This window comes from Malaclemys terrapin, chromosome 19 (assembly GCF_027887155.1).
Source record: "Malaclemys terrapin pileata isolate rMalTer1 chromosome 19, rMalTer1.hap1, whole genome shotgun sequence".
NCBI lineage: Eukaryota > Metazoa > Chordata > Testudines > Emydidae > Malaclemys > Malaclemys terrapin.
Window position 1 is genome coordinate 23226381 of NC_071523.1, and position 27093 is coordinate 23253473.

At 45.5% G+C, this 27093-nt stretch overlaps 1 protein-coding gene across 6 annotated transcripts in view; it reads left to right on the forward strand.

Moving 5' to 3' along the window:
- SLC45A1 (solute carrier family 45 member 1) overlaps window positions 1-18224 on the forward strand; it is a 152728-nt gene extending 134504 nt beyond the window's left edge. For all 6 annotated transcript variants that reach the window (XM_054008965.1, XM_054008966.1, XM_054008964.1 and 3 more), the window contains 8 exons: window positions 797-1204; window positions 2519-2611; window positions 5471-5695; window positions 7989-8698; window positions 11625-11778; window positions 13367-13543; window positions 15894-16099; window positions 17866-18224. In XM_054008965.1, coding sequence (XP_053864940.1) covers window positions 808-1204; window positions 2519-2611; window positions 5471-5695; window positions 7989-8698; window positions 11625-11778; window positions 13367-13543; window positions 15894-16099; window positions 17866-18132 — 2229 coding nt within the window. In that variant the 5' untranslated portion in view covers window positions 797-807 and the 3' untranslated portion in view covers window positions 18133-18224. The remainder of the gene's footprint in view (window positions 1-796; window positions 1205-2518; window positions 2612-5470; window positions 5696-7988; window positions 8699-11624; window positions 11779-13366; window positions 13544-15893; window positions 16100-17865) is intronic.
- The last annotated feature ends 8869 nt before the right edge of the window (window positions 18225-27093 follow it).

Below are 27093 nucleotides of genomic sequence, written 5' to 3' on the forward strand. Positions count from 1 at the left end.
TCCTGGGTGGAAGAAGTAAATTCAAATGTTGCTGCAAAAGGTGAATCTCAAAATGAAGTTGAGGAACTGGAAGAGGAGATGACGAACAGGTGCATTCTGTCATAATCGACACATAGTCCCATCTCAAAAATAAACTTAGATTAATAAACCGTGGTCTATGTTTCTGCTATGATTTTATTTTCTCTGTACTGAAGCTGTATATCACACTGTCAGTTTGTGAGGCAAAAGAGATCCTGGACTCTGATGAATGTTACTTTTGTCCTGTCTTTTTGTTTTTCTTAATTTAAAATAAAAAGGCCTTTCAAACAGCATGTGAGAGAGAGAGAGAGAGAGAGAGAGAGAGAGATCTAAGGAAGGCAGCAGCGTGGGCCTGCTGCCCTAGACTTCACAAAATGCCGGGGTGGAGGAAATTAACAACCTCTTAGCTTTCATGATAACCACAGCAAATAGCTCTACTGCACATGATCGAACTGGGAACTTGTCCTTCATCACTGGCACTCTAGATTCCTTCCCTCTCACAATATTGGTTCCATGTCATCCATGAACTGTAGTGACCTGCAAGGGCATTATGAGAGGGAAAGGCCCCTAGGGGCCAGTGTGTATCCTATTAGGTTATTAGCACAGAAAGTTCTTGAATCGACCAGCATTCATTTTCTACATTAAAATCTTATGTTCTGTGAAAGGCTGAAGCATTCAATATGCTCCATGACCAGAAATGGGCTAGAACTTCAGCAGCTAAAATCAGGTGACATTTCTCTTTCATAGTAATACTGAATCTCAGCTTTTTTCCTCCCAGGAATATCCACGATGATCCCTTCAGCTGCAGCAACCCCTCCCAGCGACGTGCTTTTCCCCAGCCTGTCTTGTCAGGAATTCTGGAGGTCACAGATCTCAGGCTATTCCGGATCTGTCACTCGCCACATCAGTCATCGTGCCAACAACTTTAAAAGACACCCAAAGAGGAGAAAACACATCCGCCCCTCCCCTCCACCACCCCCAAATACACCATGCCCTATTGATCTGATTGACTTTGGGGATCTCCACCCTCAGAGATCTTTCCTAGAACTGCTGTTTAATGGGTGTATTCTCTTTGGGATCGAGTTCAGCTATGCCATGGAAACAGCCTATGTGACTCCTGTATTGCTTCAGATGGGGCTGCCGGATCAGTTGTATGGAATAGTGTGGTTTATCAGCCCAATACTAGGTAATTTTTTTATGCTAATTTTACCCTCCTGCTTTTCCACTTCACAAGGGATTAGTTTGACACTGAGTTCTTTCTTTTTTTGCTATTTAATTTACTTTACAGGTTTCACACATGTGATGTGGAAGTTGGAACCACTACCCATAATTTTAGAGAACAAAATGGAGAATATACCTCACTGGCCCTGGCGAAGGAGGGCGAGATGTGACCAAAGAGGGATTTCTCATTACTGATTTCTGAGTCTATTTTTTATTTGCAGCCAACATACTTCCAGGATTTTGGCTACTCCATTTGTATATTTAAAAATTAATTTAAAAAAAGTCAAGGAACTAACTTCTATTGACCCAACAGAAAGAGGGGGAGAATATGGAGACTAAACCTCTCTGGGCCTGTCAGCTAGCTGGGTGGGAAGGTGGGGGTAGCTTTGAGTTAAACAAGGCATCCCAGGGATGAAGTAAATCTACTTGAGTCCAGAGTTTTGCTTTCTGTTGGGGTTGTGGCATATTCCTCTGAACAGACATGGGGTGAAAGGTGTATTCTTCTGTAAAGGAAGAGTAACAGAAAGTATTATTCCACAACTTGGGTAACATCCTTCTGTCTCTTTGTACTTTTAAAACTGATTACAGAAGAAGAGAAGAAATAATTCCTTTCCTCAGTCACTGAATCCCTACCTGGCCCAGGATAATCCAGGCAACATTCAGATTTACACATTGACTTACTGCTAGCCTCATAAGGAAGTTCCGGATTAAGGCAGTAAAGTTGTTCATACAGAACAGAGCACTTCATGGGATAAAATAATTGCCCATTCATTTTACACTTTTTGTCAAACTCCACTGTTATTTTGAAGTGGATTGGATTGGATTGTGTCAGACTGGTACCAGCTGAGAATTACACAATGTACTACAGTTTACAGCTTCCACTCCAGGAAATTCAAAGAAGTAAATAGTGCAAAAGCCTAGGGTCCAGATTTTTTATGGTATTTAGGTCTTGCTGTACTCAGCATTGCAACACTTAACTGATAAGGCGCCTAAATCTCATTTCCAAAGTCATGTAGGCACTTAGGAGCCAAAATTTCAAGTGCCTATGTCCCTTTTGAAAATAAGTTTTAGGTTCCTAAATCAATTAGGCATAGCAACACAAAGCACAGCAATGCCTAATACTTTTCAAAATCTGGGCATAGATGACTACTATTGATCGAGAAGGTCACATTCTGCCTTAATGATGCAATTCCTGCCTTTTAAACTTCCCATTATGAAGTCTTGGTGAAACAAGATGGTTACAGAAATGTCCATTACTTATGAGTCATTTTTGTTTCAGGATTCCTGCTGCAGCCTTTGCTGGGGGCCTGGAGTGACAGATGCACATCAAGATTTGGCAGGAGGCGACCCTTCATTCTGGTCCTGGCAATAGGTGTGTTTTTCTTTTTTTAAATATAAAAGCAAAATAACTTTAAATCTCAAAATATGTAAAACAGACAGTGAAAACCTCTTCTCCCAGGCAGTGTTCTCTTGTTCCCCTCTCCTCCCTGTGCAATGCTCTGACCTGGAAAGCCCCATTCCCCTTCCCCTCAACTGTGCAGGGCGGTGAGTGTCACAGCTGGTGAACAAAGCATAGGACTGGGGTCCAAGACCTTGACTTCTAATTCCAGCCCTGACACTTGCCATGTGGCTCTGGTAGACATCAGCACCAGCCTGGGCACCAGCAATATTCAGAGCCCAGGAGCCCAGCTCCACCAATATTTGGGGCCGGGTATCCCCCCCCCCCGGCCCCACCTGCCGCCTCCCCTGAGTGTTCCCCGGCCCCCTCTTGCCTTCCCAGAGCCCCTGGAGCAGAGCCTCCCTGTCTCTCCCATGCAGCTCCATGCTGCCTCCCTGCAGCAACTGCTGCCGCAGGGTCCTAATGCCCCCCATTCTCTTCTGCCAGGGCAGACTGACTCTGAGCCTGCCCTTCCCCCTCAGACCCTTCCCTTTTCCGGCAAGACCTTCTACCAGCACAGGCTCCCCTCCCCCACCGCCCACAGTCACTGCTCCTGCCCCACGCTGGGCAAGGGGCAGCCCCATCCCTCACCCCCAATGAGGCTACAGTCAGGGGCAACAGCTGGGGAGGAGGTGCACGCAGTATCCCCCAGCACCCACCACGGGAGAGGCGAGGGAGATTCCTGGACCCAAGAGGGGCCCTAGGAGCACATGCAGTGACAGTGGTGGGGGTGAGTGTCCTGCTGGGGGGGCGGGAAAGGGGGGTTCCTCCCCCAGAGCTTGCTGCTACTGGCAGGGAAAGGGCTGGGGGGAGTCCTCCTCTCTGGCCCCCGTCCCGGAGCAGCCTGCCTGCACCCCAAACTCAAACTCATACCCAGCCCTGCCCCACCCCAGAGCCCACACCCCCAGTCAGAGCTTTCACCCCCACACTGCACCCTCAATCCTCTGCCTGAGCCCTGAGCCCCTCCAGCACCCCAAACACCTTATCCCCAGTCCCAGCCAGAGCCCTCATCCCCCCCACACCCTGACCCTCTGCCCGAGCCCTGAGCCCCTCCCACACCCCAAACACCTCATCTCCAGTCCCAACCAGAGCCCTCATCCCCCTGCACTCCAACCCTCTGCCCCAGCCCTGAGCCTCTCTAACACCCCAAACTCCCCAGCCCCAGACAGAGCCCTCACCCCCACACTCCTACTCTCACCCTGAGCCCCTCTCGCACCCCAAACCCCTCATCTGCAGCCACAGCCCTCTCCCCACACCCCCTCCCCCTGCACCCCTTCCCTTCCCCAAACTCCCTCCCAGAACCTGCACCCCCTCCCTCCACACCCACTCCCATCCCCAAACTCCCTCCCAGAGCCTGCACCCCAATCCCCTGCCCCTGCCTAGGGCCTGCACCCCAGATCTCCTCCCCCACCCAAAATCCCTCCCAGGGCCTTGGGCAGGTGGGGGGTGGAGTTGGGGCGGGTTCTGGGCACCACCAAAATTTCTACAAACCTGCCATCCCTGCTGGTAGAATCTCTGGCCTTCATTACACCAGTTTCCTTTTCTCCATAAGAGAGGTGCTATGAGCTTTAGCTGGTTAGTGTTTGAAAATGAGGTGTGTGTGCAATGCTGTTTGGGTTGAATTTTACACTTAATCCCATTTGCTGACCTCAGCTTTTAGTTTCCTCAAAAGCAGAAGGGATTTATAGTTGGTCAGAGAAATACATAGACTATTGCCCATATAGCCTTTACCAGAGTGAAAGCCCCAACATGAGGGGGCCAGAGAGGTTCCCTGCTCCAGGGGAGAGTTATGGGGCTCTCTAGAGTTTGCTGGGGCTGACAGATCCAGAGAGGCAGGAGTCTTCTAGTTTGCCTCTGGCTGAGTCTCCCTACTGTTGTGCAGTAGCCCGCAGGAAGGGGAAGCAAAGGGCAGTTAGTGTTTCAAGCAGCATTCCCTCCTATATCTGCTGCACTTGCAGTGGATGGTGCTGTTGAGTGTGGACAGTCTATTCCCCACACCCTACCATGAAGCTCCTTCTATGTGGAGCTCCCGGAGAGGGGCATCTATAGGGTTTCAAGGAGGGTGGAACGGTGCTACATCTAATCTTTGAGCTATGTGTGTGATTCACAACTCATGTACGCATACTCGCACCGGTTCTCATTGAGCTAGCACAAGTCTAAATAGTAGTGTAACCATGGTAGCATGGGCAACAGCAGCAGAGGCATGGCTTAGCTATACTAAGTACAAACCTGTGGGAAATTGGTGGGTATGTACTCAGTAAAACTAAGCCATGCTGTCACTGCCTGTGCTATTGTGGCTACATTATGATTTATAATTGCAATAGCTTAATGAGAGCTAGTGTGAGTATATGTATGTTACCTGGGAACTACACCCCTAGCTTGTAGTGTTGACAGAGGGCACTCTCCCACTGCCTCTTGTGTGGGCAACTAGAGATGTATATGCATGGAAGCATCCTGTCTGCTCAAAGATCTGGAGAGATCTAGGCCTATGTGAAGGACTGTCAGCAGAAAGGAAATGCTACAAACAAACAAACAAACTATGGAAAGTGCTCATTAAATTTTGAGGTTGGATCTAAGAAGAGCAAATAATTCAGTTAATTTGGACATTGTCGGGAACAGAGATCCAAAATCTTTCCATAAACCACACAGAACCCCTGGTCTGTGGTGATCTGACTGTGAATGAGGCTACCTGCTGTACTGAGTTTAGTGTAGAATAACAGTTGGAGAGCAGGGAAGGATGGGCCTTCATAATTTTTTCCTCCCGGTTGATCTAATTTAATTCCTTGTTCCTAGGAGCATTATTGGGGCTCTCACTTATGCTGAATGGAAGGGACATTGGCAGCGCCTTAGCTGACACTGTGAATAACCATAAATGGGGGATCATTCTCACAATCTGTGGGGTGGTCCTAATGGACGTTAGTGCAGATTCAGCAGACAATCCCAGTCATGCCTACATGATGGATGTGTGTAGCCCAGTGGATCAAGACAGGGGGCTTAACATCCATGCTTTGTTAGCAGGTATGCACTTTTATTTATTCTTGCATGGTATATAGCCATTTAGCTATGAGCAGACAAGATTCAATATAGAATAGCATGGCACAAATGTGTGTATATACCAGGGGTAGGCAACCTATGGCACGCGAGCTGATTTTTCAGTGGCACTCACACTGCCTGGGTCCTGGCCACCCGTCCGGGTGGCTCTGCATTTTAATTTAATTTTAAATGAAGCTTCTTAAATATTTTTAAAAGCTTATTTACTTTACATACAACAATAGTTTAGTTATATATTATAGACTTATAGAAAGAGACCTTCTAAAAAAGTTAGAATGTATTACTGGCACGTGAAACCTTAAATTAGAGTGAATAAATGAAGACTTGGCATACCACTTCTGAAAGGTTGCCAACCCCTGGTATATACCATAGGTCTTTGAACTGTAAAGATACATACAGCTTTGGGTTGGGGAACTGTCTCTTTTCCTCTACTATAAGCATAACTCAATAGGTAAGTTCAGTAATTTAAAAAATAAACAGTGTATAAATTATAGTAAGTTTGTGATATTTTGCCCTTTATCAGTTTGGGTTTTATTGTCAGAGTTTCACAACAAATGTAAAAATAGAAATAAACTAAATTCTTGAGCAGCTCTTCATGAGACCCCCCTCAAACAGATGTGGTAGCAATAATATTCACAGAGAGAGGAGATGAGAATACTCAGGCGAACATACCATTTTTATTGGCTTTATTGGAGGCGGCAAATCCTGCTGGGTGCCCTAAACCAGCTGACCCTTATTTTCATTGTTAGCTGTCGAACTCTGCAGTCTAGTTTTCCTCTTTCAACAGATTTATAAAACATTCTTCTGCATTGCCCTATATATGTGTGTGATGAAAGAAAGGACATTGGCCTAAGGCTGTCACCACATGAATGGCGCTTGTATAATTTATATATTTTATATAGTGTTTGTTTTAAACAGTGTTGCCACTTCAAATGTGTATCCAGCTCATTATTCAGTAAATTGAGCTAATCTGACTCTGAATACACACAGGGAAAAGCTTCCTATTGAGATGAAGGATCAATTTTAACTTCTCCACTTTTCAGAGGAGAAATGCACTTTAATCCTAGAGCTATTCCATAAGACAGGTAAGCATCACTGTTGTCATTTTACAGGTGGGGACTCTGACACATACAAAGGTTAAGTGACTTGTCCTAAAATGAACTGGCAAATCTGGGACTAGAGCTGGCTTCAAGTTCTTTATATCAGTTACTTGTGCAGCATCAACCCCCTTGTCAAGGCTCCTTCCCCATTCTGAACTTTAGGGTAAAGAAGGGGGCCTACATGAAAACTTCTAAGCTTAACTACCAGCTTAGATCTGGTCCGCTGCCACCACTCCCAATGTGCTAATTCCCTTCCCTGGGTAGCCTTGAGAGACTCTTCACCAATTCCCTGGTGAATACAGATCCAAACCCCTTGGATCTTAAAACAAGGAGAAATTAACCATCCCCCCTCCTTTCTCCCACCAACACCTGGTGGATCAAGATCCAACCGCCTTGGATCTAAAAACAAGGAAAAATCAATCAGGTTCTTAAAAAGAAGTCTTTTAATTAAAAGAAAAAGGTAAAAATCATCTCTGTAAAATCAGGATGGAAAATAACTTTACAGGGTAATCAAACTTAAAGAGCCCAGAGGACCCCCCTCTAGCCTTAGGTTCAAACAGCAAACAGAGATAAACACCCTATCAAAAGGTACATTTACAAGTTGAGAAAACAAAGATAAAACTAACACGTCTTGCCTGGTTGTACTTACAAGTTTGAAATATGAGAGACTTGTTCAGAAAGATTTGGAGAGCCTGGATTGATGTCTGGTCCCTCTTAGTCCCAAGAGCGAACTCCCACTAAAACAAAGAGCCCAAACAAAAGCCTTCCCCCCACCAAGATTTGAAAGTATCTTGTCCCCTTATTGGTCCTTTGGGTCAGGTGTCAGCCAGGTTACCTGAGCTTCTTAACCCTTTACAGGTAAAAGGATTTTTGGAGTCTCTGGCCAGGAGGGATTTTATAGTATTGTACACAGGAGGGCTGTTGTCCTTCCCTTTATAGTTATGACATCCCTTCCCCTCTCTGTGTCATCATTAATGTGCTTTTGGTGCAGGCTATTGTATTGTTTAGTATTGTATTTAAGAGAGAGAAATCTTTAAAGTGATTAACTAGGAATTGGGAATGTAGCTCAGAACTCATGATTCAAATGTTGCTGTGTTTCATTGCCTTTTTTCTTTAGGGATTGGCTGGGGAAGGTAATCTTAATCTATTTTCCCCACCAGGTCTTGGAGGTGGCTTTGGTTATGTTGTTGGAGGAATAAATTGGGATAAAACCAGTTTTGGAAGAGCTGTGGGAGGGCAGCTCCGTGTCATCTATGTCTTCACAGCAATAATATTGACTATCACTACTGTCTTGACTCTAATTAGCATTCCAGAAAGACCACTGCAGTCTTTTAGCAAGAAGAAAAAAGTGATGAAGAGTCCAAGTCTTCCTCTTCCTCCTTCTCCACCTCTTTTGTTTGAGGAAGGTGTAAATGAAAATCTCAGTTTTACAAGTCCAATTTCCCCTCTGAGCCCACTCACACCTAAATATGGCAGTTTTAACAGCAGAGACAACTCCTTGACAGGAATTAATGAATTTGCATCATCATTTGGGACCTCAAATATTGACAGCGTACTCATAGACTGCTTCACAGGAGGGTATGATGGCTATTTAGCAATCCCAGCTAGCTTGCCGAGACAGGCAATCAGTGTCAGCTTTCCCAGGGTGCCAGAGGGCTTTTACTGTCAAGAAAATGGAATCCTGGACCAAGGGGAGAATTCTGTAAATCCAGGGCCAGATGGAGATGCACTAAGGGTGGGTTCACTGGATGCAATAAAGCCACGATCAATAGGGATTCTGAAAAGGCCTCAGACCTTGGCCATTCCAGATGTTGTCACAGGATATTGTCCAGAAAGTAGCAGGAGAAGAAACGTAACCTTCAGCCAACAGGTAAGGGGAGAAAATATCTCCAGAAACAATGTCATGACCGTGTAATTTGAACATTCATTTAGTCTTGTTAGATAGTTTTACCTTTTATTTTAAAATGCCTAAATATATACTTTTATCATAATGACTGACTTTTTTTGTTTGTCTATGCACACCTGTGATTAAGGGCTCTTTGTAACAGCTTGTTTATGAAAGCTATGATGGGAATACAATATAAGAACTCATAATATGAGTCTATTAATAAGAGGGAGAGGATTTCGGGAACAAAAATTAGTAAGAGATTGCAGGAAATTATTTATGATTTGGACTCTCTGCCAGGGAATAATGTGGGCCTTTTCCCACCCCTCAGACAACATAACACAAGGTGCAGAGGCAAATTATCTGCATCAGCATTTCTGAGGTTAATAATGTTAGCCACAATTGTTTCACAGCCCATGAAATGATAATCAAAGTAATGGTGGGTGGGGGTGCGTTTTGCTATGAGCATCCTCTCATGAAGATTACTACCCATGTTCTCATCAGGAAAAATGAGATTTTCCAGCTCCTGGGAAAAGGCTGGCCCCAAACCTAGTGGTTTCCTGGGAATCTGCAGGAGGCCAGGGACCTCTATGCTGGTACATAACGGGAGCAGAAATGAGGCAACTGTCCCGTTATGTATGTTTATTTTGCTGTCTTTTTACCCATTTATACATTTTGTGTTTTGAAACATGTTTAACATAAATATTTTTTGCCATCATATTTCTGTTTTCAGGCTTGTGAATGAGCTCATTTTGTATAGGGAACACATTCGGCAGCCCTTTGTAAACATGAGCCAACCGCAGCCAAAGATAGCCTGATATTAGCAGGTGCAACACCCATGTAAATCTTTTAGCAAAATTCAGGAGTGAAATAAATGGTAGTGTAAATTACATGCTAGGTGTAAGTTGGTCTTAAAAGGTGCAGGAGGGAATAGGAAGTACTTTAACATGCACCAACTAGACATTCAGTAGCTGTGCAAAATGAGTGTAATTTACCACTATGAGTAAAATCCTAGCTTCCCTGACTTCAGTGGGGCCAGGATTTCACCCCATGTGTGTATGGAATAGTAGGAAAAGCAACTAACATAAGTGTGTAAATTAAAGGAGGTCCTTTTGTCTGCACCACCCCTAGTATTCCTGCGGCCCAAATGTACCCCTGTTATGAGTACAGCTCCTATTCACTTCAATTGGATTCATGTCCACTTATGCCAGTGTAACCCTTCTGCCCATCTAAGTTGGCAGCAACAAGGGCCGGGTTCTGTATCTAGGGGTTCCGTTTCAATAACACAGTGCAAAACCGGCTCGAGCCCCCACCCAGTGACCTGGGACAATTATATACCACCCCCTGGGCGCCTCTAAGAGGCAATACTTCCCCTCTCGCAAGCACAGAGTCTGAGTGTAACAGAAAATGTTTAATAACATGAGGTAAACGACATCAGCGTTAAATTGGAAAAACACCACAAACAGGCTTCATGAGCAAAAACTCACCCCAGCAAATTGGGCTGTGTCCTTTCCCTTTTGGTTCTTGAAACCAGCAACCCAAGGATCGCCAAAGTCCCCAAAGTCCAACAACCCCCCAAAGTCTCTTGGGTCCAGCAACCCAAGGATCACCAAAGTCCCCAAAGTCCAACAACCTCCCAAAGTCTCTGTCCCTGGTCAGTGCAGCCCCAGAGTTCAAGCGGGGGGGGGGGGGGGGGGCACGCAGGGTGTTAAGGGGCACCTTACGTGATCCAAGGCCGACCGGCTGCCTCTCCGTGGGGTTCCGCCACAGCCTTCTCCACGAGCCGCTCCACTCCACCAGCTGTCCCATGAGCCGCTCCCGCCGTCCACGAACTGCTCTGGCAGCTGCTCCGCTCTGCTCACCGACCTGTGAGCCACTCAGCTCTGCTCCACTTTAGCCGTCCCTTGGGCCGCTCCTACAAGGCTCTGCTCTGCTCACTGCTTCTCCAGCCGCTCCTCCCTGCTCACCGACCTGTGAGTCGCTCAGCTCCGCTCCAACCGTCCCCGTGAGGCTCCACTCTGCTAGCTGCTTTGCCAGTCGCTTAGCAATATAGCTTCAGGCTCCCCCACTAGTTAACACAGCCTCAGTGATCTCAGCTCTTTTGTGATTTCAGCTCATAGTAGGGGAGCCCCAGTGCTAGTGCACCATTGGCCCACAGTGAATTCAGCTCAGCAGTCTGTAATTAGACTTCTAATGGAATCAAAGTTAGCTCTGACATTCAACAGTGGAGAGAGGAGGTAGTGCAATTGGTGTTTCAACCCCTCGGGGAGGGGGCCATACCATCAGGTACAAATACCTGTCCCCATCCTCTCTCCTTTCACTGGGTTTTGTAACCCATGCCCCTTGTCAAGCAAGTGCTACTTAGGTAATGGTGATGGACTCACTCAGTCCTTCTGTCATACAACAGGTTCACTGCCCTTGATTCACAGAATCAGGGTAACAAAACTTTATTCTTCCTGCCCCAATAACAAAGAAACTGGGGATCCCACACCAGCCAAAGTAACCACTTTGAGTTGCTGTTGTTTCATGCCAGGCGAGTGGGTGTGCCTATGCAAACAAGATCAGCCCCTGGAGTTCTTTTCCACACTCGCCATAATTCACCACCAGATGTCAGGGTAGAGCTCATCCTGACTCTGCTTACATCAGTACTAAATTTGGTTCCCAAAGAAATCCAGAAGAGTGAAAGATACTTGTTTCAAATCCACTGAAATCCAGAACAGTGCACAGAACACTACTTTGCATTTTATGATTAACTTATTTACTCCATTGCTTGCATCCCCACTGAATCTAGACTCATCTTTATTCTCAATGTTTACTTTTTATGGCAACACTCTCAGTGACCTCAAAGAAATGTAATATAACACAGCTTTGTTTTTATATTGTTTTCTGATTTGGAGTTCTTATGGTGCAGGTTGCTAATATTTTGCTGAATGGTGTGAAGTATGAGAGTGAGTTGAATGGATCAGGTGAGATGTCTGAGCAATCACTTTCCATGAAACTTCTTTGTTCAACCATCTGCCACATGCCCAAGACTCTGCGTAACCTCTGCATCAACCACTTCCTAGGTAAACCTGCACAGTGTCATGTTGTTTTCACCATGAAAGTAATCCTATTTTCCTTCAGAAGAAAATGGTTTAAGAATCAGTTTAGATTAATATTTTAAAGTGTTTGATCTATTGTGGTTGTCCCTTGCTTAGGACTACTGACTAACTGGGTCTTAATTTTCTCCACGGAGGTGACTGATAGTATTCCAAACTCCAGAAAGTCTCTTCTGTTTCTTCTATAACTAGATTATTTTCTGCCATAAATAAAGAATACATATTTATTTTTATCAAGAAAATAATTCCTTGTTTATATCGGCACTAAGGAAACCTACCTCTGATTAGGTTGAGTATATGTACTGGGACACACAAGAAACTGAATTAGGAGCAGAATTTATAAATTGAAAATTCTATCATTAAAAATTATTTTACAAATCAGCCTCCTTTGACATTGTCCTCTGGTACTGGACTTCTTACTGAATGAGTGTTTATCTGCTAAGAGGATGAAATCACTGTGCAGTAAACTGGCGTGTTAATCTTCAGAGCTCCAGTGTGCTATCCACTACCTGTCCGTTCCCTAGGGAACTCTTCATGTGGACTCTGCGCACAGACTGTTAATGTGCAGTATGCTGGACCTCTGTAGATTTATACCTTAGCTTACCACACAGTGTGTGTTCATTTAGACATGCTGTAAGGATAATGATGGGTGATATTTTCTTTTATTTGTGCCAGGGACACTCTCATTTGAGTCAACACAGGGTTAAACTCTTTTTCTACTCCTGTTCCATGTGTACATGAGGCTCCCTAAGAAAGATTGTAAGAGACATGGGTTGTGGTGTTTTCAGTATTCTGATGGCAATCAGCTCTACACCTCCATCACCTTCCATCTATTAATGCAGTGGCCAAGTGACTGTCGAAGGCTTGATGGGTCAGGCTCAGTTTAGAGAAGACTGAGTTAATATTAATAAGTTGGCAGAAGGAACCAGATTAACTGTTGTATCAGCATCCTTGAGCGAGGGAGTACAGCCACTATTTGCAACATGCATTCGCTGCTACGGAATTTTATTGAACCAGAGGATGCTGCTGGAGTCCCAGGTAGTCGCCATAACTAAAAGCACTTTTCCCATCTGATTTTGAAAAGATCAGTGCAGCCATTTCTCTCAGACCTTGCTACACTAGTCGATGTCTTTGTCATCGCAAGACTAGACCACTATGATGTGCTCTGTGAAAGCTACATCTTGAATCCATTCAGAAACTGAAGCTAGTTCAGAATTCTGTAACCCATTTGCAGTTTCTCTTGCTCTGATCAATGCTCTGACCAGTGCAGTCTGCCTTTGGTGATTCCAGGTGGTGTTCAAGGGGTAGGTTTTAACCTTTAAAATGCTGACTGACTTTGATGCAGATTACAGTACAGTATAGAGAGAGAGAGAGACAGTGTCTCAGGTAACTCCCATGATGATAAGGGCAACCTGTGGTGTATATTATAGACTGTTACACAGTTTGTTTACTGCTGGGACTTCTAAAATATGGAAGAGCATCCAGAGCTTGGAGTGGGAGCTTAAAGATGCCATTCAAATTTAAATAAATAAATATTGCTTCTGGCTTCTTCTAGGTTGGCTCTCGTTTGAGGGAATGTTGCTGTTCTACACAGACTTCATGGGAGAAGTGGTGTTTCAAGGCAATCCTAAAGCCCCTCACAACTCTGATGAATATCAAAAATACAATGCTGGGGTCACCATGGGCTGTTGGGGAATGTGTATCTATGCATTCAGTGCTGCATTCTATTCAGGTACTAAGCAGAGCTTTTTCCCATACTGCTGAGAGAAGAACAAATTGCCTCTGAAAAGCTGCTTCTGCAGTATAGAATGTTGTTTTGGGCTTGGCATTTATATTGCAGATTAGTGTGCTACTTGAAGGTTTTTCTGCCCTAAAATCTTTTTTTTTTTAATTAGCAGTTCTTGTCTGTCTATATACTATTTCTGTTAGTTAATACTTGTTAGCATTGACAGCACAGACATCCAACAGTCTAGTCACAATAAAAAAGTTGTCATTGTATAGCACTGTTCATAAAGTAATCCACAGCTTCACAAGACTGGTTTCTTTTAATACACTCATGTTTATTATCCTCTTGTCTTGAGTCTAAAAGCCACATATTTACATGTTCTCAATTCACCCATGAGAACACATGCTTTTAGGGTAAGATCTAGTACTAATATGGTGTCTTACATGTGCAAAGTGCTTTACATTATTGCAAGACTTGGCAATACTGGCAGATCAGCAGGCTTGAATCAGCCAAGACGATTAATTTTCATACTGTCCATACATGGGAGGCAGTGTGATCTAGCGATTTTGCACAGAACTGGAAGACAGGCAACTCTGTATTCCAATCCTGGTTCTGCTGCTAATTGACTCTGTAATCTTTGGGCACATCATTTAATCTTGGTGTGTCTCAGTAACCCCTCTGTAAAATGGAGGTAATTATGCTTTCCTACCTAAGACTGTTAGTGAATGATCTTTCATATTTCCTATGGGATATGCTGGATATCCTTTTCTCACAATCAGTAGTATGTTACACTACATGTAATATCATTTAAGTCAATGGGACTATTTGGTGTAGGCTACTAATTGATATGAGTCACAGGGCACAGCTCTCTCACCACTCTTGACACAGTACTATGTCACAGTTTCCTTTCCTGTGCCCAGAGCTATTCAGCCATTGCACAATAGGCGATTCAGTTAATGTTTCCCCTCTTGGGGTTTGCTTTGTTTAGCCCAAACCAACCTTTTTACTGGCCCACCCACAGCACAATCAGTCCTTCCCTAGCTAGCCGGGTTTCACAAATCAGTCCATCTGCCCATCCCAAGGCTCCCACTGTCCTTCTAGCCCTCAGAAAATCTCCCAGCATTTCCTGTTCTTTCTAGGGTTCTCTCACAGACTTCCCACATGGCTATGGGGAGAACGCCCCTCCAGATCATATCCTGACTTTCAATCTCACCTAAACTAAGACTAGGCAACCCCTCCTTTTTAAAAAGCAGGTGAACTTCAATCTGTATTCATCTGATCATAGGCCTATGATCTCACCTTGTTTACATGCTTCCTATGGTCTAGATTTCATCTACCATTTCTGTCCCATGCATCAGGGGAAAACCAGACACAGGTGGAGCTGTGTCCATACTCCCTTAAAGGGGCCTTCCCACCCTGTGACATTGAGTAAGGGTAATCTAGCCCTATAAATTACTTACCATGTGAAATATGTATTCTTTTTGGTTACTCACATGCTTGGAAAGCCAAGCACACTTTGGGACAGCTTTCCTATATGCGCAGTCCCATTAAATAAGAGAATTGATCTGTATATCACTTATTACAAGTAGAAATAGTCCAACATAGCACATTTCAAATTAAGTGCTATTCATGATACTAATTCCTCTCAAATAATCTCTTAAAGCCCAATTCTGCCAACCTTTTTCAAACTGAGGAGTGATAGCACGTAACCCCACAAGAAGTGCCACTGATTACAACAGGACTACTTGCAAAGTAAGGCATTACTCAGCATGAAGAAAGATGGTGGAATCTGGCCCTTATTTATCAATCATTTCTCCACTAAAGATCTTACATTTCAGTCATAGTCCTGTTAAAGTTGTATCCATAAACCACAGATTAATAATAAACAGGATTCAGAAAACATGGGGATATACACCTTAAAAGCCTTAATGTGGGTAAAGGAAAGATAGACAGGCCATTCTTCAGTTCATAATTACCTTCTTAACATGCTCTGTGTGAAAGGTCTTATTCTGCGTGACTTGAAAAGCTGACCGTACCAGGAGCTGATCACTCCAGCCTTATACAGTATCACATATGCTAACTTTACAAGTATTTGCATTAAAGTAGACTTCAAAACAATTGGCAAAAATAAAAATTATGACATCAGATTAAGAAAAAGAAATATAATATCTCACAAGTTTCCTTTATTGTTTGTGGAAAGTTATTTTCCATAATTAAATAAACCAATAATTCTAATGCTTTGAGAAGGTTAAAGACCAGGGCAACTGGGATGTAATCACAACAGAAGGTTAAAAAAATAAACAGCATCTGTTTATATATTTCTGTGCAATTTATTTTCTTAAATTCTATTTTACAGCCGCACTAGAAAAGCTGGAAGAATACTTCAGTATTCGCACCCTGTATTTCATTGCATATCTTGCTTTTGGACTTGGTACAGGCCTGGCTACACTCTCCAGAAATATCTATGTGATTTTATCTCTATGCATAACTTATGGTATTCTGTTTTCAACACTCTGCACACTCCCTTATTCTCTGTTGTGTGATTACTACCAGAGTAAAAAGGTACGTTTCCTACTACTACATGTTTTTAAATCATAATGTGCAAAAGTTTCTACAGTACCCACAGCTAAGACAACCTTCTGCCAAGACAGATCATGTTAAACTAGAAATTTTCACTCCTTTTCTTTTTCTGCTGCACATACAATCAGTTAGAATTAACTTGTTTTAAAAATCTCTTTCTACTATGTGGACAGCCATGGGTAGAAAGGGAACTGAATCTTCTTCATCTCTATTGATTTTCCTTTGCCCTTCCCCCCTTCCCAGCCTCTTTATGCTTACTTCTTTTTCCTTCTCCTTTTCCCTCTGCTGCATATTGCTGAGAAGCTGAAGATTTATTTTAAGTTATTTTTTCATAGCTCAGTCTGTGCTGGCCTGGACACTATTAATGCTCCTTTACTGGTGTTTGGCAGAATCTGATCAGGAAGCATAAGAACATAAGAACAGCCATACTGGGTCAGACCAATGGTCCATCTAGCCCAGTGTTCTGTCTTCCGACAGTAGCCGATGCCAGAGGGAATGAACAGAACAGGGCAATCATTGAGTGATCCGTCCCGTTGTCCAGTCCCAGTTTCTGTCAGTCAGAGAATTTGGGACACCAAGCATGGGGTTGCATCCATGACCATCTTGGCTAGCAACCGTTGAGGATCTATCCTCCATGAACTTATCTAATACTTTTTTTTAACTCAGTTATACTTTTGGCCTTCAGAACATTGCTTGGCATGGAGTTCCACAGGTTGTTGATTTGTTGTGTGAAGTACTTCCTTATGTTTGTTTTAAACCTGCTGCCTATTAATTTCATTGGGTAACCCTGGTTCTTGTGTTTTGTGAAGGGGTAAATAACACTTCCTTATTCATTTTCTCACCACTTATGATTTTATAGACCTCTATCATATCCCTGCCTTAGTTGTCTCTTTTCTATGCTGAACAGTCCCAGACTTATTTAATCTCTCCTCTTATGAAAGCTGTTCTATACCCCTAATAATTTTGGTTGCCCTTCTCAATACTTTTTCCAGTTATAATACATCTTTTTTGGGATGGGGCAACCAGAACTGCACACAGTATTCAAGGTGTGGGCGTACCATGGACTTATATAGTGGCATTAAGATATTTTCTGTCTGATTAGTTAGCCCTTTCCTAACGGTTCCTAATATTGTTAGATTTTTTGACTGCCACTGCACATTGAGCAGATGTTTTCAAAGAACTATCCATGATGACTTCAAGATCGCCCTCGAGTAGTAACGGCTAATTTAGATCCCATCATTTTGTATGTATAGTTGGGATTATTTTTCTAATATGCATTCATTAGTTATCAACATTGAATTTCCAAAGCCACACTGAGCACAACAGAATGGATGAACTAGAAATACTACAAGCAGTCAAAAGTGAGGGTGGGATCAAAAAAGATACATATGCACCTAGATCCTGTTTTTCGGTGCCTGAGTCCCCTTTTTAGAATCATAGAATATCAGGGTTGCAAGAGACCTCAGGAGGTATCTAGTCCAACCCCCTGCTCAAAGCAGAAGCAACTCCAACTAAATCATCCCAGCCAGGGCTTTGTCAAGCCAGGCCTTAAAAACCTCTAAGGATGGAGATTCCACCACAATTTAGGCACAATTGCGATTCACAACCTCCTATCCACTGCCGCCTAACTTTGTAGGTACCTAAACTTGCTCTTTACTAAACTTTACCGTTAACAATTTGCGTATTTTGCTCTGGTTTGCTAAACTACTCTCTCTCTTTCTCCTATGGTTTTCTTTCCCTTTGAACAGTTCGCAGGCTCGACTATCGATGGTACCAAGCGGGGGATGGGCGTGGATCTCTCTCTCCTGAGCTGCCAGTATTTCCTAGCTCAGCTTCTCGTTTCCATCGTGATGGGACCCATCACTTCCATGGTGGGCAGCGCTAACGGGGTGATGTATTTTGCCAGCCTCGTGTCTTTCATTGGCTGTTTGTTTTCCTCCCTGTGTGTCATATACGAGATCCCAGCCAACGAGGAGCTGGCGGAGGAGCAGCAGCCGTTGGTGCGGAGCGCGTGAAGGGCAGGATCGGCCGGCGGCGAGGGGCCGGGGGGCCGGGGAAGCGGCACTAATCGTACGAGACACGTTACAATAAAAGCAACTCAGACGAACGGTGCTTGTGCCTCCGTATCCCTCCGGGCGGCAGGTGCCGCGGTCCCCCCGGGACGCTGCGCAGGCGGGCGGGGGAGGCGGAGTGGGGCTGTCCCGGAGGCCGCCCGGTGTCAGGGGAGAGGGGGAACCCCCCCATTTCGGCCACATCGGACCCGACTGATTAGCACCGCCTATTATTCGCTGGTAGCCAATAGATTCCGAGTATCAGAGGGGTAGCCGTGTTAGTCTAAATCTGTAAAAAGCAACAGAGGGTCCTGTGGCACCTTTGAGACTAACAGAAGTATTGGGAGTATAAGCTTTTGTGGGTAAGAACCTCACTTCTTCAGATGCAAGACTCCAAGAGTGTTGTGACGTCACCTCTGATTGGTTCCTGAGATTGCGAGCCCTCCCTCAAAGGGGGCGGGGCGCTGCACTTACTCTGTCTCTCCGCCCCCCTCCCATTGTCCTGTTCGGCAGCGCCCGCCCCCGGTCCCGCCCCTCGTGTCCGGGCTCCTCTCGTAGCGCTTCGCAGGCGCCGGTGTCGAGTGAGTCCGCGGGAGCCCGGAGAATGGGGCTGAGCTCCCAACGCTGCCTGGCCTGAACCGCCACTGGGTTCCTCCACCGGCTGCGGGCATGTGGCCCCGGGGCGGGGGTCTTCAGAATTCATACCATGAACACAGGAGCTTCGGTCCTCCAAGGATATGGGGGATCGCAACAGAAAACCTGCTGTCTTTTCAGAGAACATGTGTTTCAGTGCAAACTACTTGGTTGTTACCTAGAAGTTTTTCAGCTGGTTTGTGACGTGCTCCAACCAATCCAGTGTTTGAGTCTCTCCGTGTTCAAACCAACAATGAAAAATTGCGGCTGTTTGGGAGTGGGTCATAGCAGCCCACTTGCTCTAAATACTTGCTGTCCCCTGTTCGTTTGTTCTATGCAGCCACTATACAAAAGTAGGGTTTGTGGCACAGCCACCAAAGGCAAGCCAGATCGCTTCATGCCCTCCGTGATCATTGTTCATGAGCAGATGTGCTGAAGGAAAGAGCACATACCGTCCTGTCATAATAGTTTTCAGATGTGCTTAGAAGTCTAGCCAAATACTCCAAAGGCATCAGGGAAAGGTTTTGGTTTCACTTAATAAAACTGCAGTAACCTGCTCTTACACAGCAACAATAGATGATTCTTTATGATGGAATCAAAGTCTGTACTCTGCCATGACATAGCTGTAAGACCTTCTCAATGTATTTACATTATTTAAGTCGGTTTTGCTCTACCATCATTAAGGGTCTTCAGTAAAGAAGGCTACGCATTCTGCGCTAGCTGTGATTGAGGGATGCAGAAACTAGGAGTTTGTTAGTGCAACGTGGTGTATGTGCAACACTTAACCAGCCCTGTCTGCACTTACCGAGGTGTACCATGGTATCCTCTATCAGCACCTGAAAGAGGCAAAAGACCATCAATAAATCCCCTGCTACTCCCAGCAACAGAGCAAGGGGCCACCCCATTGCAACAAGTCCCGAAATACTGCATGGAGTAGGCCCTGGAGGGGGCTGGGATTGTGTGAACAGCACCTCTTGTGCTGGTGGAGACACATTACAGCAGCCCCAGGCAGAGGGTAGTTTATCAAGGCTATATGCCCATAACTCTAGCTTTAAAACTCCAGAGCATGTGGAAGGTGGGGCCCTGACTTAGTTGACAGAGATGAGAATCTAAGAGTTGTAGTTTGAAAACCCCAAGGGAATCACAGGAGCTTAGTTGCAAGACCTGCCTCACTTCTTCCACCACCCCCTGCCCCAAATCAGAAAAGATGTAGATTCTTTCCCTCTCATGAGCCTCTGCACACCTCCCCTATCCCCACTGGCCAAGGGTATCCTGGGACCTGAAGTTTCAAAGCATATTCCCCCCCGCCCAAGAGCGTCGCCAAATTTTCTGATACCCTAGGCGGTGGAAGGTCCTGACCCGAAATGCCCCCCCCACAGAGGCAGCGGATGGTCCCACCGCCGAAATACCGCTGCGGTCGCCGCCCCCCAAATCGCGGCAACCACCTAGGTCGCCTAATGAGTTGTGCCTGCCCTGCCCCCGCCCCCCCAAAACCAAAATACTTCCCAGGGGATCAGGAGCTATGGTCTGGGATTTAGGTAACATTCAACCTCCTAGAACCTCAGGTGAGATCACCTGTGTAAATTATTTCCGGTCACTGTTCCCCGTGGGATGCTGTTAGCGTACTGGGGCAAGTAGCTTCCAGTCACTGTTTCTGGTCAGACACTATTACAGTGAGTACCAGGACAAATAACTTCCTGTTAGTGGTTCTAGTTCAGTGGTCGGCAACCTTTCAGAAGTGGTGTGCCGAGTCTTCATTTATTCACTCTAATTTAAGGTTTCGCGTGCCAGTAATACATTTTAACGTTTTTATATAAGTCTATAATATATAATTAAACTATTGTTGTATGTAAAGTAAATAAGGTTTTTAAAATATTTAAGAAGCATCATTTAAAATTAAATTAAAATGCAGAGCCCCCTGGATCGGTGGCCAGGACCCGGGCAGTGTGAGTGCCACTGAAAATCAGCTCACGTGCCGCCTTTGGCACGCGTGCCATAGGTTGCCTCCCCCTGTTCTAGTTGAATACCATTAGAGCTTTTACTAGAGTAACTTAACTTCTGCTCGCTGTTTCCCAATCCGTAGGCCAGTAGGAAGGGAAGTGGGGATTGCAGTGACAGGCTGTGCCCTGAGTGGGTGGTGCTGCTATTAGGCAAAGATCGTAGGAGGAGGTGACGCCCGCACTGGCACTGGGAGACACTGATTTCACAGTGAGAGGGTGAAGACAAAAGATTAATATGGTCTTGCCTGCCATGCTCTGACGGGCCCTGTTGCATCATGGGCATTGTAGTCCCATTCTCCTGTGTGTTCCAGTCCCCACCCTGTTGTGCCTTGTGACCTTCCTGGTGATCTCCAGTGGGGGCACTGGGTTATTTTGGGTTTTCCAGATTCCAGCCCAGAGTCACTCCCTGGAGTGTTGCCTTAGCCCCCGACCCCAGCTGCAGCCTGCCTCTCCTCTCCCCAGGTACCCATGTGAACATCTCGCTTTAACGCCGGTCCTGGGCCTGGAAACATCCAGTGACTGCATGTGTTCACAGGAGCAGGGCCAAACTCTTTATGGGTCCAGGTGTAAAGGTCAGATTTCTTCCTTTATAAATCAAGGTTCTTTGAATTGCTGAACAGAAGGTCTGCAGCATAAACAAATTTTCCAGTAAATGCTAATTAATATATGATGCTTCTAAGTGCACCAAGATAAGTAGCCTTCAAAGGTGTTTGTGAGAAACTGGGGGTCATGTGTTAGCATAATCAGAGTAGCTTGATTAGCTCCTAGGCAGGTCTTTCTATTCACAGATTCAAAGGAAGGAGTGTGTCTTCGGGTAGTGAGTCTGTGGGTGCTCCAGGGCCCAAACACCAATGGAAAAAAAATAGTGGGTGCTCAGCACCCACTAGCCACAGCTGTTCGGCGGCTGGGGGAAGCGCTTGGGGTAGGGTGGAGAGCAGCGGGTGGCAGGCAGCAGTGGCCTCGGGGGAGGGGTTGGGGCGGGAAGAGATGGAGTGAGGGTGTGGCCTTGGGAGCCGGGGCCAGGAAGAGGCGGAGGGAGGGCCTTGGGGAGGAGCGGGGTTGAAGCACCCCAGGGAAAAATAACGCTTAGTGCCTATGACAGGTGGGGAAAACAAGCACAGGATTTTTTCCCACAGCCACTTGCTAGTAGGTGGTGTGTGTGATGGAGACTTTATGGAGTGCACAGCAATTTCATTGCCTCACTGGCTTTGATTTTTTATTTCAGTAATTTTTATCCCTATGGTATGGCTTATAAATGCTACATAACATCAAATCACTTATTTTGTAGTAAATATATATAAAGCAGCCAAAAAATCCTCATGAATCAGGATAATAATATGGAAACTAACACTTGACATTAAAATGAAGAGATTGGGTTTTATTGGTAAATATTCATGCCGCTCAATAATAAAAATTTTCAGGGAAGCTTCAAATAATGTTTATAAAATACCTTTCAAACTAAACTTGTTTTCAAGCAATAGCCAAAGGTCTCTGTTTATGCATTTCAAATAATAATTACCCAATATTTAACTGATGCCCAATGTGAGGCTTTAAAATGGCTCTTTGAATTAAAAAGCAGTCTCCCATGCTCCAGGCAGGAGCTAGCTGCTCTGGGAGAGGCTCTGTGTGCCCCCATGTCACCCAGGGGAGGGTCCATGTCACCTGTCATGTTCAGAGGCATGCAGCCTCCTCCCCTGCACTCCCCCCCTTTGGTCTCCCATGTCCTAAGCAAGATCTATCTGCCTATATCATGGTCCCTGCCATACTGGAAAGGATCCATATGGCCTGCTAGGCTCAGGGAGCCATTCCTCCCACCCTCCATCTTCATAGAGAGTTTGGGGAGACTTTACTGCTGTAACTGGGTCACAGTGTGAGTGGCCAGTCGCTTGTCTATGGGGCCGTGAGGTCTGGGATCAACAAGGATGGACTCCTGGTCATAACTTTGGGCTCAGAAGAAGTGGGGCTGGGACTAGAGATTCCTAGACCCGCACTATCACCCCACAGCTCCCTTACTGCAGCACCCAAAATCCTCACTCAGGGTCCAGTTCTCATTGTGCTCGGCACTGCACGGACAATCAGAGAGACAGAGGGATGCGTATGGAGCTAGATGAGTCTGTAAGGCATGCGGATGGGTGCAGGGGTGTTTATGGCATACAGCGGGACGCATGGAGGGCTGAAGGGTTGGGCAGACGGCTGAAGGGATGGATGGTGACGTCACAGTCCGGCAGCTTGTTGGGTTTAGCTCATGGCTGCTGGCCCCGTCACCTCCGGGCCCCCATTTCCTGCACCATCTCTGACTCTCCCTCTAACTCTTGCAGCCCACACCCAGCAGAGCCTGGCTCTGCAGCAGTACACTGGTGCTAGTTCCAGTGCATACACCCGTTGCACAATCTGCTGCTCGGGGATGGACAAGGATGCAGGCTCCCAGCTGCTGAGCCACCTCCTCCAAAGCCTGCCGTAGAGGAGCAAGACCCTTGGGCAGCAAGACCCTGGCTGGGGGGGGGGTCCCTCATCCCGCCTCACGTCCTGCAGCCAGAGCCTGCTCAGCACAGAGACTGAGGCCAGCAAAGCCCCCCTGCCTCGACCCAGCCTCCAGCTGGAGCCGCAGCCCGGGGCCCAGCTGAGCCTGGCAGCCAGTGATCCAAACACGTAGAGACCCTGGTGGCTCAGGAATGGGAATGTGCCCCCATCTTCTCTGTAGCACCATGGCACTGTTACACCATAGTGACTACCTGCAGGGCACAAAACTGACTCAATGGGGTGGGCAAAGCTGGGACAAGGATGTAGCATCACAAACTGCTCGACGTACCAATTTCCTACCGCTAGTAGTTACTGATACCCAGTTTTGTTTTGTTTTGTGTGTTTTTTTTTTCTGTCCTGTCACCATCTGCTACACCCACAATTTCCCATTCCTGGGTCTAGGGGTAGGGATTTGTGGCAGATGAGTTGGACCTTGTCACAATTTCGACTTCTGTGAAATCTTTATTTTAAATTGGGACACTCATAAAGTTAGATTTTTTCTAATTGAATACATTTTTTAAAATTAGAACAATCTTTGTTTTACTTGTATCCAAATTTAAAAAAGATTTCAGAGGAGTAGCCAGTTGTGACAGGAGGAGCCACTCTCAGCACCTCCCCGGTCCAGAGGTAGCCATCTGTGACAACCAGCAATTCAGGCACCATTGAAAACATATGATCATAAAGAATAGACTTCATCGAGTGTTTTTAATAATGTGTTAAAAATAGTAAATGACAGTCACAATAAAAACATAGGAAATGTTACAAGAGTAAGGAGACTAAGGTTTTTTTTGAAAAGTAAAGAATGAAAAGGTGTGAAACTACATTTACAGGCAATTACAGGAAAGGGTGGCAAATTCAGGCAATCAGAACAGCAGAGAAGACCAAGTTGTGACCATCTCTATGGTGATGTATCACTCGTATGTAAACACCTCCTGAATAAAGACAGAGTGTTTAAGGACGGGAGTGATGCTGCAGGCTGACAGGTTTGTGGGTTTGGCTGGTGGCTGATTGCCACAGCAACTCCTGGCTCCCCATTTGCTGTGCTGTTTCTGACGCTGACCCATCTCTTGCAGCCACCACCAAGCAGAGCCTGGCCACAGAGCAGCGCTACAGCAGGTGCAAGGACCAGCTGCACACTGTGCTCCTCAGCTGCTCAGGACGGACAAGCACATGGGCCAGCTGGAGCCCCAGCCCAGGGCTCAGCTGGCCTGGTAGCCACTGACCCTAATGTGGAGAGCTTTATGGGGGACTTTAACTTCCCAGATATAGATTGGGGAACAAATGCTAGTAACAATAATAGGGCTCCGATGTTCCTAATAGGGTTCCGATGATGCTTGCTGATCAATTCCTTCATCAAGTGGTAGCTGAACCGACAAGGGGGGAGGCCATTTTGGATTTGGTTTTGGTGAGTAGTGAGGACCTCATCGAGGAAGTGGTTGTAGGGGACAACTTGGGCTCCAGTGATCATGAGCTAATTTGGTTTAAACTAAATGGAAGGAGTAACAGAATTAAATCAAAGACTAGGGTTTATAATTTTAAAAAGGCTAATTTTAACAAATTAAGAGGACTGGTAAGGGAAGTGGATTGGGCAAACATATTAATGGATCTAAAGGCAGAAGAAGCCTGGGATTATTTTAAGTTAAAGCTGCATGAGCTGTCGGAGGCCTGTATCCCAAAAAAGGGAAAAAGGTTATTAAGCAAGAGATTTAGACCTAGTTGGATGAGCGACGGTCTCAAAGGGGCGATTAGGAAAAAACAGAAAGCGTACAAAGAGTGGAAGAGGGGAGGGATCAGTAAGGAAATTTACCTTAGTGAGGTCAGAGCATGTAGGGATAGAGTGAGAAAGGCCAAAAGCCGTGTAGAGTTGGACCTTGTGAGGGGAATTAAAAGCAATAGTAAGAGGTTTTACAGCCATATAAATAGGAAGAAAGCAAAGAAAGAAGAAGTGGGACCGCTGAAGACTATAGCTGGAGAGGAGATTAAGGATAATCTAGGCATGGCACAATATCTAAACGAATATTTTGCATCGGTTTTCAATGAGGCCAATGAAGGGATTAGCAATATTAGCAGCGTGACAGAGGGGGATACAGGAGGGGGGATTACCGTATCCGAGGTAGAAACCAAACTTGAACACCTTAATGGGATTAAGTCGGGCAGACCGGATGATCTTCATCCGAGAATATTGAAGGAATTGGCACAAGAAATAGCAGGCCCCTTAGCGATAATTTTTAATGAATCTGTAAACTCGGGGGTTGTTCCGTTAGACTGGAGAATAGCTAATGTGGTTCCTATTTTCAAGAGAGGGAAAAAAAGTGACCCGGGTAACTACAGGCCTGTTAGTTTAACATCTGTAGTGTGCAAGGTCCTGGAGAAAATTCTGAAGGAGAAAGTAGTTGAGGGCCTTGAGGTCAATGGCAATTGCGACAAATTACAACATGGTTTTACCAAAGGCAGATCGTGCCAAACCAATCTGATCTCCTTCTTCGAGAAAGTAACGGACTTATTAGATAAGGGAAATGCAGTGGACCTAATATACCTTGATTTCAGTAAAGCGTTTGATACGGTACCGCACGAGGAATTACTGGTTAAACTGGAAAAGATGGGGATCGATATGAAAATCCAGAGGTGGATAAGGAACTGGTTAATGGGGAGACTGCAGCGGGTCGTATTGAAGGTTGAACTGTCAGGTTGGAGGGAGGTCACCAGTGGAGTTCCTCAAGGTTCGGTTTTGGGACCCATTTTATTTAATCTATTTATTACTGACCTCGGAACCGATTGCAGGAGTGGGCTGATAAAGTTTGCGGATGACACAAAGCTGGGAGGTATTGCCAATTCGGAGGAGGATAGGGATATTCTGCAGGGAGACTTGAATGACCTTGTGAATTGGAGTATCAGAAATAGGATGAAATTTAATAGTGAAAAGTGTAAGGTGATGCATTTAGGGAAGACTAACAACAATTTTAGTTACAAGCTGGGGACGCATCGGTTAGAAGTAACGGAGGAGGAGAAAGACCTCGGGGTCCTTGTAGACCGCAGGATGACTATGAGTCGACAATGCGACGTGGTGGTGAAAAAAGCCAATGCGGTCTTGGGATGCATTAGGCGAGGTATATCAAGTGGGGATAAGGAGGTGCAGGCTTCCGTTGTACAAGGCGCTGGTGAGGCCTCATTTGGAGTACTGTGTGCAGTTCTGGTCTCCCATGTTTAAAAAAGATGAACTCAAACTGGAACGGGTACAGAGAAGGACCACTAGGATGATCAGAGGAATGGAAAACCTGTCGTATGAAAGGAGACTAGAGGAGCTCGGGTTGTTTAGCCTGACCAAACGAAGGCTGAAGGGGGATATGATTGCTCTCTTTAAATATATCAGAGGGATAAATACCAGGGAGGGAGAGGAATTATTCCAGCTCAGTACTAATGTGGACACGAGAATGAACGGATATAAACTGGCCGTGGGGAAGTTTAGGCTTGAAATTAGACGAAGGTTTCTGACCATCAGAGGGGTGAAATATTGGAACAGCCTTCCGAGGGAAACGGTGGGGGCGAAGGACCTGTCTGGTTTTAAGATTAAGCTAGATAAGTTTATGGAGGGAATAGTTTAATGGGATACCGTGATTTTAGTCAAAGGAACAGCGTGCTATGGCAGATAAATAGTATAATGGCTAATGAGGGTCAGGCTGGAGAATCTTGCCTACATGCTCGGGGTTTTACTGATCGCCATATTTGGGGTCGGGAAGGAATTTTCCTCCAGGGTAGATTGGCAGAGGCCCTG